Source organism: Salvelinus fontinalis, chromosome 25 (genome assembly GCF_029448725.1).
Source record: "Salvelinus fontinalis isolate EN_2023a chromosome 25, ASM2944872v1, whole genome shotgun sequence".
Classification (NCBI taxonomy): domain Eukaryota; kingdom Metazoa; phylum Chordata; class Actinopteri; order Salmoniformes; family Salmonidae; genus Salvelinus; species Salvelinus fontinalis.
The window spans coordinates 12,236,048-12,248,874 of record NC_074689.1 but is presented as its reverse complement, the minus strand read 5'-3'; the positions used below and the strand labels follow the sequence as shown (position 1 = coordinate 12,248,874).

The window sequence follows — 12,827 nt, the reverse complement described above, 5'->3', positions numbered from 1 at the left end:
CTGTCTCACTTTCCTTTAAGCCAATGCCACTGACAGTTCTGCATTATTTTGCACAGACAAAAGAAATGTCTCTTGAAGTGTTCACTTGAGTTTAGCTGCACTAAGGCCAAGACAAGCAGATAAGGGAAAGCAATGGGTGTGAGATGTAGCACTTTAGTTGAAGGCCCTTTCTCGAAGATGGACGTTTCTTGTAGCCTACATAGAGAGCAACAGTAATGGCATCTTTTTGTAGGCACTAACGGAGGCTAACTCTGCCATGGCTTGTTGGCCAAAGCCTATGGGGAAATTTATAGGGTTTTTGGATAAACCCCGGAAACAAGGTCTGTGGGAAACACAGACTTAGGAGATGTTACACATTTTGTTCTAGGAGATAATCTTGAAGCGTTTATGTAATCAAAACAAGCACATAAATGTTTCATAATTCTGATATGTCCTCATAGAACAAAATATATAATATATCCTAAGCCTGTGTTAACCTCAGACCTTATTTTTGCGTGTTTATTCCAAAATCCCATTCTTTCCCTCATTGGAATAGCCAACTAATAAGAGGTAGAAAATGCTAACTCATTCCCGTGTTTTTAGGACTACAAGCTGGCGAGCTCTATAGGCTGCGTCCCGTCATGGAGGGGTGATTCACGATGCACACTAGAACATTCTGGGACTTGGCTCATTGGAACAAATGCCTCTGTTCCGTGGTCCTCTGACTGGCTTGTTGATCCATCAATCATCCACTCAAATGAATGTGACTGGCTGTGGTTTTGGCACAGCCGGGAACTGAGAAGTGTTTGTCATTAGGTTTTTATGTCTCTTGTGTTCATTACGTTTATGTTTTCCTCCCAGGAACAAGAGCTCAGCTTTAATGCCAACTGTTGCTCTTACAGCATATGTCTGCTTAAAGAGACAATTAAGTGTTTATGCGTTATAAATAAAACACCACTTAACTAACAGAACAGACATAGGCTGAGTCCCATTTGGCACCCCATTCGCAATATAGTGCACTACACTATAGGCTCTGGTCAAAAGTAGTGCACTATAAAGGAAATAGGGTGCCATTTCGGACGCACACAGACAGACACACAAGGCCTGGGAGGATTTTGATGAAGACACAATGTTCAAACTATTCCACTGAGAAACAGTGAAATGGGTAAACTGACGTGTGAGGATGACGTCTGTACCTTATTTGAGGGCACTTATTGCCAATGTTAAAAACAGGCATGTGTTTGACATCACAAAATCAGCTAGAGACACCCTTATTGCTGGGGATATAATCACGGCATCCATTGTTCAGTGTGTATCAAGGCTTTGGTTAGAAAGGTAGCCATTAGTTGAAAGTACTGTTATGTCAACACCTTATACCATTAAACTCAAAATTCCTTTATAAACCCAAGTCGACAGCCCTCTGGAAAACCCTAATCAGTCCCTCATTTAAACTGACATTTTCACACCAAAGATTGGCTTTAATTTAATCCATTCAAACTGAGTAAGGGTTACATAGCTAGGCCTCCACTTTAAAAGCCACAGACATATTTGTTCAAATCATTGCCCCTTTTTCGTGGAAAATTGGAAAGTCTGATGGTTGTGGGACAAGGACTTCTTATTGGATTGTCTAAAACGATTCAATCAGGGTTTTCCAAATGACTTTAAACATTTGGGACAGTAATCAGAACATATGGATATGGACAATCTTTCCACACGTACTTAAACCAATTACAGTGCCCTCCATTGTTAGGGTATGCGTCCCAAATGAGACCCCTATGGGCCCTGGTCAAAATCAGCGCACACTGTATAGGGAATACAGGGCAATTTGGGACTCATCCTAGATGTCATTAGTGGCCGTGAGGCTTGCTTTTCTATTACACTGTCTTAAGGAATAATTGTTTGGGCACCCTAGCCCTCCTCTCCTGTGTTTTTCCTTTACACTGCCTTAAGGAATAGTTGTTTGGGCACCCTAGCCCTCCTCTCCTGTGTTTTTCCTTTACACTGTCTTAAGGAATAATTGTTTGGGCACCCTAGCCCTCTCCTGTGTTTTTCCTTTACAGCTTCCTAAGACATCAATGCCTCCTGAATCACCTGAATATGCAGGTTTTATGCATTGCACGTGTGTCTTTTATTGTTTCAGTCACATCTTTGTTGTTGACTCTTTGTTGTTGACTCAGCACCTTTTGTGCTGCTTTGTCTTTGGTTGCTCATGCTCTTTGTACACGTGTTTTTCTTTTTGAGTAGACAGCTGAGAACCTCTGCAGTATTTGGGAGTGCTTTGGCTTAGGCTCGGGCCTGGGCAGACTAAAAGCAGAAGGCTGAACTGTGCTTTGGCGTGATGCATGGGGCTGAGCGGAAGGACATTCATTAATGTCAGAATCATAGCTGGAGAAGAACAGCGATCAAGTTGAGGGTTAGAGAGAGAAAAACACGAGAGACAAGTGATGTAACAGAATGCCAGGGACATGATTGGTGGAATATAGACAGGAAGGTTGATTGACAGGTCAATCAAACTAATGGTCGTCAGATAGCTTTTGAGTAGACAGACCTCTGAAGCACATGGTTCGGAGAGACTCATTTCAGGATGGAAATGTGTCTTTAAAAGTACAGGAACAACAGCGTGTCACAGATACTCGGTAAGAAGTTATACCTCACAGATGACATGTTGATTGGGTATCATTCCTCTGTGATACATGCTTCTACCTCTGGAACCCAGAGAAGAGCTGTGGCATGAAAATCATTTTTTGGTGGGGAGCCACAAGGACCTCAGTTCTCAGGTTGGTTCTGAACGAGGAAAACCTGGATGGCGTTTGGCTTACAGCTGTGTGGGTGTGTTTCTACACCAATTGATATCCGTCTCTCTCCCTGTGTGTGATTGTGTGTGTGTCTGAGCATATTTACAAGGTAGGTGTACAGTATGTGTAGTAGCAGCCTACGGTATATCAGTTTCCAAAACACTAGGTCACAGCTAGATCCTTCCAGGTTGTGGGGTAAGACTGGGTTTATCATAGTTTATTCTGGGTTTATGCTACTAAAACTATTACTGATGGGGCAAAAGTTCAATTTCTCGAACACAATGATTATGGCAATTGTTATTGATAATGCGGCACAGGTAACGGCTGAGTATTATTTGTCTATAAATCCTGTTGCCCATTATGAAAATATGTCCTAATGCACTCGCCATCACTGTTCTGCTGTCAGAGCCACAGGTAAGTTTCCTCTTTGAGCAAACCTCGAAGCCATATAAAGTACATAATCATAAGTCTGGGCTGTCAATACCAATGTAGGTATTATTCATGTTGTTGAGATTTTTATGGAGAAGTTACTCTGCTAGCCCTGAAACATGACCCAGACTCCGCGGTATTTGCCCACTCATTTCTCTGTTTATTTATTGTCAGGCCAGCTAGTTATTTACACTTTATGGATGGGAACGTCAAGATTCATTAGGGCAATGAAACCCTTTTAAAAGCCACCCGGTAATGCAAGCGGATTACAAGATGCATTTAACCTTTTAAGGAATATTGAATTCTGAGGGCACATGACCCGCAGGGAAAGAAACTGACACACTGCCTACAGCCCGCTGTGCAAACAGCAGGAGAGCGCTATGACACGCTACCAACAGGCCTGGCTGGCTGGCCGCTAGCTGTGTGTGTGAGAGAGCTGTAATGATATAAAACCCAATTTGCAGATTGAGAACAGAGGCTGTGTTGAGTCCTACTCCAAATCCCTGCTCCTGCTGCTACCGTGGGCTTTAGGTTTTTCTCCCTGTTTGGACGTGACACTGAGAGGCCCTTGTGTATGCTGCTGCATGTTATTAATGGCTGAATTGCAAGCAATGCTGTGCTACGGTTGGGATTTTATATTAAAATGGCACTTATGCTCTCTAAAGGAAAGAGAAAAAAAACACTTCTGATATTTGGAAAGGACTTTTACTGTTCATTAGTTTCTTTATGAAATATTTCAACCGGGTGCCTGGATAGATGTGGGAAGTTTTCAGAACTTCCATTCTGAAACAATTGAGCATCTAGTATCACAATGTTTCAGTACCAGTTCCTTCAAAATGTATTCCCTTGTATTCTTATACACTGAGTGTACAAAACATTAAGCACACCTTTCCTATATTGAGTTCTAACCTGGCACCGCTACCAGACCCTGTTCAAAAGTCACTTTAAATGGTATGTCTTGCCCATTCACCCTCTGAATGTCACACATACACAATCTGTCTCCCAATTGTCTCAAGGCTTAAACATCAATCTTTAACCTGTCTCCTCCCCTTTCATCTACACTGATTGAAGTGGATGGCATCATATCTTTCATCTGGATCCACCTGGTCAGTCTTTGTCATGGAAAGAGCAGGTGTTTATAATGTTTTGTACACTCAGTGTATATTAAACAGTCAATATGAACTTTGACCCATGGTTAAGCCCATCACCTGACCTACAAAAAATGACAGAAGTCTGGACTGTGCGTGAAGTGTACAGTATTGCCATGCCATCGGTAAGAGGTACCAGTCAGTCTAGCGGGTGTGGCAGCCAGGCCTTCACATTTCCCTGAACCTGGGGACAACGGTCCGGTCAACAACGGTCAGGGATATCCCTTCACTATTTCTGTTCCCTTTAATGAAGCCATGAGAAGTACGGGACGGAATCTCCAGTGATGGCGACTAAAGGGAAGGGACCGACCGGACGTAATTGCTACCTCTGCCGAGGCGTGGAGACGCAACCTCTAATTTCCCATGAATAATGTCCCTGTGCCGGTCGACAGGCCACAGAAAGTGGCAGTTTCCTTTCTCAGAGGGATTGTGGCTCCGCTAATACACTCAACTGAACTGTGGGTTTATGGCCAGTGGGCCAGAGGACCAGACCAGAGCACAGAGAAACCATCTTACTAGTTACTTTCCCTGATGCTCTTCAAAGAACAACACAGGGCTCAGAAACACAGTACAACACAGGGTTCAGAAACACAGTACAACACAGGGTTCAGAAACACAGTACAACACAGGGTTCAGAAACACAGTACAACACAAGGTTCAGAAACACAGTACAACACAAGGTTCAGAAACACAGTACAACACAGGGTTCAGAAACACAGTACAACACAAGGTTCAGAAACACAGTACAACACAAGGTTCAGAAACACAGTACAACACAAGGTTCAGAAACACAGTACAACACAGGGTTCAGAAACACAGTACAACACAAGGCTCAGAAACATAGTCAAGACGAGAAAATCAGTATTTCTTTACGATAACAAGGAGGCTTTAAAATGGTAAATCAAGGGTCATCCTGTCTGAGCACACATTGGGACGACATCGTGGACAAGAGGAACATATCTTTTTATTTTTAAGAACTCCCAGGCAGCAGTGGGTCTGCCTCTGCCCCTACCCACCGATGGCTAAAACATGTAGGGGAGTTGTGTCTCATAAATTCCTTTCCTTCAGCGGAACATGCAACATTTGTTTAATGATGTTAGTTATGCATATCCTTTTCAGTCAGCGACCTCCAAATCAAAACATTTAACAGAAAGAGAGAGAGAGAGAGAGAGTAAAGACTGCGAGATATAGAGAGTGTGTGTGTGTGTGTGTGTGTGTGTGTGTGTTACAGAAACAACGAAACAGAGAGATTACCAAACATAAATGGCCTGAGCTGAGCATCTGCTTGTTTAGATTACCAAATGCTTCTCATTTAAATGTTTCCTAAAAATCTGTTGTCATATACGGTATGTTTTTTGAAAGGTCGTAAAGTGTGTCTGCATGAGCAATAAAAGTGCCATTAATCACCGGGTATTTATTTGTTTTGAATCGTTTTGATACTATGTCTCAGCCTTGGCCCAGCTCCTCGTTGTTGGAATATTTGGAAGGAGTTCCCTCAGAGTAATCAAGTCAAAGTTCACTCTCTGTCTCTCTCTCTCTCTGTCTGTCTGTGCTCCCACAGTAACCCTCAGTCACAGCTGGTACTGCTTACATCACAGGAGTGAAGATTTCTTAACCACATATTTTTGATGTTTTGCTAATTTTCTACATTAGCTCAGCCAGGCTGATACTATTAATCGCGTCCCTTGATGTTTTATGGGAGTCAGGAGGAGTAAGTAGTCTCGGTGTGTGCGTCCCAAATGACACCCTATTCCTTATGTAATGCACTAGTTTTGACCAGAGCCCTAAGCACTATATATAGAATAGTGTGCCATTTGGGACACACCCAGTGGCTCGGTGGCTGAGTTGTGGAGTGCTACAGTAAGTCTGGAAGGCTAATTAGGAGCAGGACACTTGAGCAGACAGACCAGAGAAGAAGAGAGGAAAGGAGGAACAGCACTGGCCTGAATGCAGCCCATTGTGCAGGCGGGTCTCATAGACTAGACGTAACATAGTAAACTAATTAGTTTGATATGTTACATTTGGTATGGTTACATAAGACAACAGGTTACTTAAAGCAAAATTGAAAGGAGGGTAGTTGGTCTGGGCGGGCATATAACACAAATGTCTAGTAACACAAAGGTTGTGTGTTCGAATTTCACCATGGACAACTTTAGCATTTTAGCTACTTTGCAACGACTTACTACTTTTTAGCTACATTGTAACTACTTAGTAAGTTAGCTAACCCTTCCCCTAAACATATTTCATTTTTTTATTAACTTTAATTCAACCCCCTAGAGTCGCGGTCCCTACCCCCGAGGAAATCTAATTAACATAATAAAAAAATCACCATCAAAATCTGTGTGTTTAAGCTAGAGACATCTGTTTTTTTTACATGGGCTGCGTCTCAATCCACCACATCCAACAATGGTGGCTCTCACAAACACGTACATTTCGTTTTGCATTAGGACGCCCACAAGCCTCACATGACTCGTCTGAAAGTAGCCCGGTACCAGTTTTATAAATGAATGGAAGTATACACTGAGTATACAAAACATTAGGAACACCTTCTTAATATTGAGTTGCACCCCCTTTTGCCCTCAGAACAGCCTCAATTCTTCGGGTCACGGACTCTACAAAGTGTCGAAAGCATTCCACAGGGAAGCTGGCTCATGTCGACTCCAATGCTTCCCACAGTTGTGTCAAGTTGGCTGGATGTCCTAATGGTGGTGGACCATTCCTGATACACACGTGAAACTTTTGAGAGTGAAAAACCACTCAGCGTTGCAGTTCTTGACACACTCAAACCAATGTGCCTGGCACCTACTACCATAACCCATTCAAAGGCAACTTAATTTTTTTTTTCTTGCCTATTCACCCTCTGAATGGCACACAATCCATATCTCAATTGTCTCAAGGCTTAACATGTTTTCTTTAACCTGTCGATTCCCTTCATCTACACTGATTGAAGTGGACATCAAAAAGGGATCATAGATTTCACCTGGTCAGTCTATGTCATGGAAGGAGCAGGTGTTCCTAATTTTTTGTACACTAAGTGTATGTGTGTTTACTTACTTACTTTATTGTCCCCATGGGGAAATGTGTATATATATATATATATATATATATATATATATATATATATATATATATATATATATATACACACATATACACACACATTTCTGGGATCTTTTATTTCAGCTCATGAAACATGTGACAAACTTTATGAGTTTCATGAGCTGAAATAAAAGATCCCAGAAATGTTCCATAAGCACAAAAAGCTTATTTCTCTCAGATTTTGTGAACAGATTTGTTTACATTCCTTTTGGTGAGCATTTCTCCTTTGCCAAAATAATCTATCCACCTGACAGGTGTGGCATATCAAGAAGCTGATTAAACAGCATGATCATTGCACAGGTGCACCTTGTGCTGGGGGAAAATAAAGGCCACTCTAAAATGTGCAGTTTAGTCACACAAAGCAATGCCACAGATTTCACAAGTTTAGAGAGAGTATGCAATTAGCATGTTGACTGTAGGAATGTCCACCAGAGCTCTTGTCAGAGAATGGAATATTCATTTTTTTTGTTCATTGTAGTTAAGAGATTTTTTGGTTGTTGTTAAATATGGTTCCAAAAAATGAAAATAATTTCCTGATCTTTCTTATATCACTCATACATTTATAAGTCAGACACTTTGTCACGCCCTGGCCATAGAGAGGCTTTTATTCTCTATTTTGGTCAGGCCAGGGTGTGACTAGGGTGGGCATTCTAGTTTCTTTATTTCTATGTTTTCTATTTCTTTGTGTTTGGCCAGGTGTGGTTCTCAATCAGAGGCAGCTGTCTATTGTTGTCTCTGATTGGGAAACATACTTAGGCAGCCTTTTCCCACCTGTGTTTTGTGGGTAGTTGTTTTCTGTATAGTTTAGTATCCTTACAGAACTGTCCGTTTTTCTCTTTGTTATTTTTGTTCTAGTGTTCTAATTTAATAAAATATCATGAACACGTACCACGCTACGCTTTGGTCCAGTCATTTCCAGGAAGAGGATCTTGATACACTTAATTTAAAAAAAGTCATTTTTATTTATTTTCTGACTGTTTTTCCATGTACAGTATGAATCTGTTATTTAATGTGTTTTTATGGGCTAATAGCAGTAAGGGCTTAGACTCTAAAAGATCAGGGGAGCCCAATTGAGAACAGGGTCTCATTTTCAATGGTGCCCCGAGGACATGAAATAAAAGGAAAAACTACAAGATAAAATAACAAGTACATTACAGGCATCATAAACACATTTTTTAAGTCAATCAATCAAAACAATTGCACACCTCGGTGGACTCATTTACCATCAGGGTTTTAAACTGCCCTAGTGGCACCAGGGAATCCAAAGGTTTAAGTGTAGTGGCTGCTGCATTCCCATAAATGGTGTCACCGTAGAGAAGAACTGGCAGGAATGTTGACTGTACATATCATACAAATTTGAGTGTCCCAGATTTTTGTTTACTATACTACATCTACCCCTGAGTCCAGGTTGCGGGTGAAACAATGAAAACTGACATGTTTGTTTTTTCTAAGGACACAAGATGGAGGTGGTAAAGGAGAAGGAGAACACACTCACTCATCAAGTTTCCTACTACAGTGATAGGGATGTCTGAGCTTAAGCAGCAATCCATTCTCATCCAATCCCTTCTCTTTTGTTATGTTTTGTATTCTCTTCAATAAAAAGCAATCTATTCTCTCTTTTTTAAGTTCATGTCATTATTTGTATGAAAAAGCAGCTGAGCAGTTATTGTCTTTAATGGAAGAAAAAAATCCAGTTGTTTATGAGTCATTTAAAGGGTATTGTCGAGCAGAAGCCACACTAGGGTTTTGGTTCTGAGGTGTGTATATACACTACTGGTCAAAAGTTAGAACACCTACTAATTCAAGGGATTTTCTTTATTTTAACTATTTTCTACATTGTAGAATAATAGTGAAGACATCAAAACTATGAAATAACACATATGGAATCATGTAGTAACCAAAACATTGTTAAACAAATCAAAATCTATTTTATATATGAGATTCTTCAAATATCCACTCTTGGCATTCTCTCAACCAGCTTCATGAGGTAGTCACCTGGAATGCATTTCAATTAACAGGTGTGCCTTGTTAAAAGTTAATTTGTGGAATTCCTTTCCTTCTTAATGCGTTTAAGCCAATCAGTTGTGTTGTGACAAGGTAGGGGGGTATACAGAAGATAGCCCTACCAAGTCCATTAAGGTATGCAAGGACAGCTCATTATTACTTTAAGACATGAAGGTCAGTCAATACAGAAAATGTCAAGAACTTTGAAAGTTTCTTCAAGTGCAGTCGCAAAAACCATCAAGCGCTATGATGAAACTGTCTCTCATGAGGACCGCCACAGGAATGGAAGTCCCAGAGTTGCCTCTGCTGCAGAGGATAAGTTCATTAGAGTTACCAGCCTCAGAAATTGCAACCGAAATAAATGCTTCAGAGTTCAAGTAACAGACACATCTCAACGTCAACTGTTCAGAGGAGACTGCGTGAATCAGGCCTTCATGGTCGAATTGCTGCAAAGAAACCACTACTAAAGGACACCAATAAGAAGAGACTTGCTTGGGCCAAGAAACACGAGCAATGGACATTAGACCGGTGGAAATTTGTCCTTTGGTCTGGAGTCCAAATTGGAGATTTTTGGTTCCAACCGCCGTATCTTTGTGAGACGCAGAGTAGGTGAAAGGATGATCTCCATATGTGTGGTTCCCACCGTGAAGCATGGAGGAGGAGGTGCTTTGCTGGTGACACTGTCTGTGATTTATTTTTTAAATTCAAGGCACACTTAACCAGCATGGCTACCACAGCATTCTGCAGCGATACGCCATCCCATCTGGTTTGGGCTTAGTGGGACTATCATTTGTTTTTCAACAGAACAATGACCCAAAACACACTTCCAGGCTGTGTAAGGGCTATTTGACGAAGAAGGAGATCACCCGACCTCAACCCAATTTTGGTATTTGGTATTTTATTAGGATCCCCATTAGCTGTTGCAAAAGCAGCAGATACTCTTCCTGGGGTCTACACAAAACATGAAACATAATACAGAACATCAAGACAAGAACAGCTCAAGAACAGACCTACATATTTTTTTTTAAAGGCACACGTAGTCTACATATCGATGCATATACAAACTATCTATGTCAAATAGGGGAGAGGCGTTGTGCCGCGAGGTGTTGCTTTATCTGTTTTTTGAAACCAGGTTTGGTGTTTATTTGAGCAATATGAGATGGAAGTTCCATGCAATGAGGGCTCTATATAACGCTGTACGCTTTCTTGAATTTGTTCTGGATTTGGGGACTGTGAAAAGACATGTCTGGTGGGATAAGTGTGTGTGTCAGAGCTGTGTGTAAGTTGACTATGCAAACAATTTGGGATTTTCAACACATTAATGTTTCTTATAAAAAGAAGAAGTGATGCAGTCAGTCTCTCCTCAACTCTTAACAAGAGAGACTGGCATGCATAGTATTTATAATCAGCCCTCTGATAACAATTTAGAGCAAAACGTGCCGCGCTGTTTTGGGTCAGCTGCAGCTTAACTAGGTCTTTCCTTGCAGCACTGGACCACACAACTGGACAATAATCAAGATTAGACAAAACTAGAGCCTGCAGAACTTGCTTTTTGGAGTGTGGTGTCAAAAACGCAGAGCATCTCTTTATTACGGACAGACCTCTCCACATCTTTACAACCATTGAATCTATATGTTTTGACCGTGACAGTTTACAATCTAAAGTAACAGCAAGTCATTTAGTCTCCTCAACTTGTTCAACAGCCACACCATTCATTACCAGATTCAGCTGTCTAGAACAACTTCAGATGGTTTGGGATGAGTTGGACCGCAGAATGAAGCTCAGCAAAATGTAGGAACTCCTTCAAGACTGTTGGAAAAGCATTCCAGGTGACTACCTCATGAAGCTGGTTGAGAGAATGCCAAGAGCTGTCATCAAGGCAAAGGGTGGCTAATGGCTACATAGAAAAATAAAAAATATATTTTGATTTGTTTAACACTTTTTTGGTTACTACATGATTCCAAATGTGTTATTTCATAGTTTCGACGTCTTCACAATTATTCTACAATGTAGAAAATAGTAAAAATAAAGAAAAACCTTTGAATGAATAGGTGTGTCCAAACTTTTGACTTGTACTGTATATACATACATTTTCCCAATTACTTATAATGACTATGCCTACCCATAATGCAACAGGAACATACATTAAGTAATTGTGATTCATAGGAAACTGCGTGTACCAATTACATGTTTAGATTCATATTTATAGTGCAGGAGGGACCTTTATTGCATTATGCAATGTTATCGCTGTATTTTGCCCGTTTATGTCAACGTTGATTGAATTTCTGAGTATCTTGAGTTGCATACAGACAGACCCACTGTTGAGCAAATAAGCTCAGCTCATATAATATACTGACCCAACAATGCATTATGTTCCCAATATCTCTCAATGGCTCATTGGAGGTTGTGTCTGTGTTTCGCAGACATATTTACAGTTTTAAGGTGCTTGTGTTGAAGTGAGTAACACAGCCAGATGTGGTCTTGTTTAGATATCAGTGTCTCGTGTGGATCGCGTAAGGAATGTGACTGCACAGTACATGCTCTAAACTGCTTCACTCTCAGGAACAGTGGTGGGGTATCTGGCATGGGCACAAAACAGGAGAAAGAAAGCATTTATTGCTATTATCAAATTGAGAAGAGAAAAAAACAAGAGGAAGTGTGAAATAGTTTTCCTATACAGTATGTTTGTATGAAATCCAAATGAAATAATCATCCAAATTCATGGGTAGGATAGAATAAACACTTCCTGCTATTACAGATGGAGGCAGAAGGAATCACTCTTATATTCTGTGGGATGGGTGGGAAGGATAGAGGGATAGTGAGATGAGTCTCTGTGGATGGAAGGCTACTGGAGTAGATCTGGAACCATGACATCCAATCGTACCCAGAAAGTGATGATGAGGTCACAGTAGCTTCTGGGGGGGAGGGTTCATTGTGGTTGTTTAACCGTACCGTGCCTTTTCATTGGCCAGGGCCAGGCGGCGGATGTTAGCCACACAGCCAGCGGCAGCTTCCTGAAGGACCTCGTCAGTGGAGCCCATCATACCCAACAGGAGCTACAGTACAGGGAGAGAGGAGAGGACAGGTTAAAGACGCTACTGTAACAATCAGAAGCAGGGGAGATAGACGAGACAAAGTCGCTAACGTAGGAGATAAAGTCGCTAATGTAACAATCTGTTCATTCTCTTTCAATATCATGATGAAGCTGTCGGTAAATCAATGGGGATATGGCATTTACATTAAATGTATTCATTTTGTAGACACTAAGTATCAAGTAGTTTGCTCATGGTCAGCACTACAACTCACGATTGCTGAGAAATGCAAAGTCTGTATACAGTAGCTGTGAATAGTCTGTCAGGCTGCAGTGGCGTGT

The 12,827-nt window shown here is 41.1% G+C and overlaps 1 protein-coding gene across 2 annotated transcripts in view; it reads right to left on the bottom strand.

Annotated features, from left to right (window-relative positions):
- Window positions 1-5,297: 5,297 nt before the first annotated feature.
- Window positions 5,298-12,827, bottom strand: part of LOC129822844 (outer dynein arm-docking complex subunit 2-like) — a 78,646-nt gene continuing 71,116 nt past the window's right edge. Inside the window, exons 20-21 of one of the 2 annotated variants that reach the window (XR_008754539.1) lie at window positions 12,339-12,510; window positions 5,298-12,033 (exon numbers count right to left, since the gene is read on the bottom strand). Coding sequence is in view for 1 of the 2 variants with exons in the window: in XM_055881298.1 (XP_055737273.1) it covers window positions 11,997-12,033; window positions 12,407-12,510 (141 nt within the window). In the remaining variant the exon portion in view is untranslated. The remainder of the gene's footprint in view (window positions 12,034-12,338; window positions 12,511-12,827) is intronic. The other variant, XM_055881298.1, reaches the window with a different exon arrangement.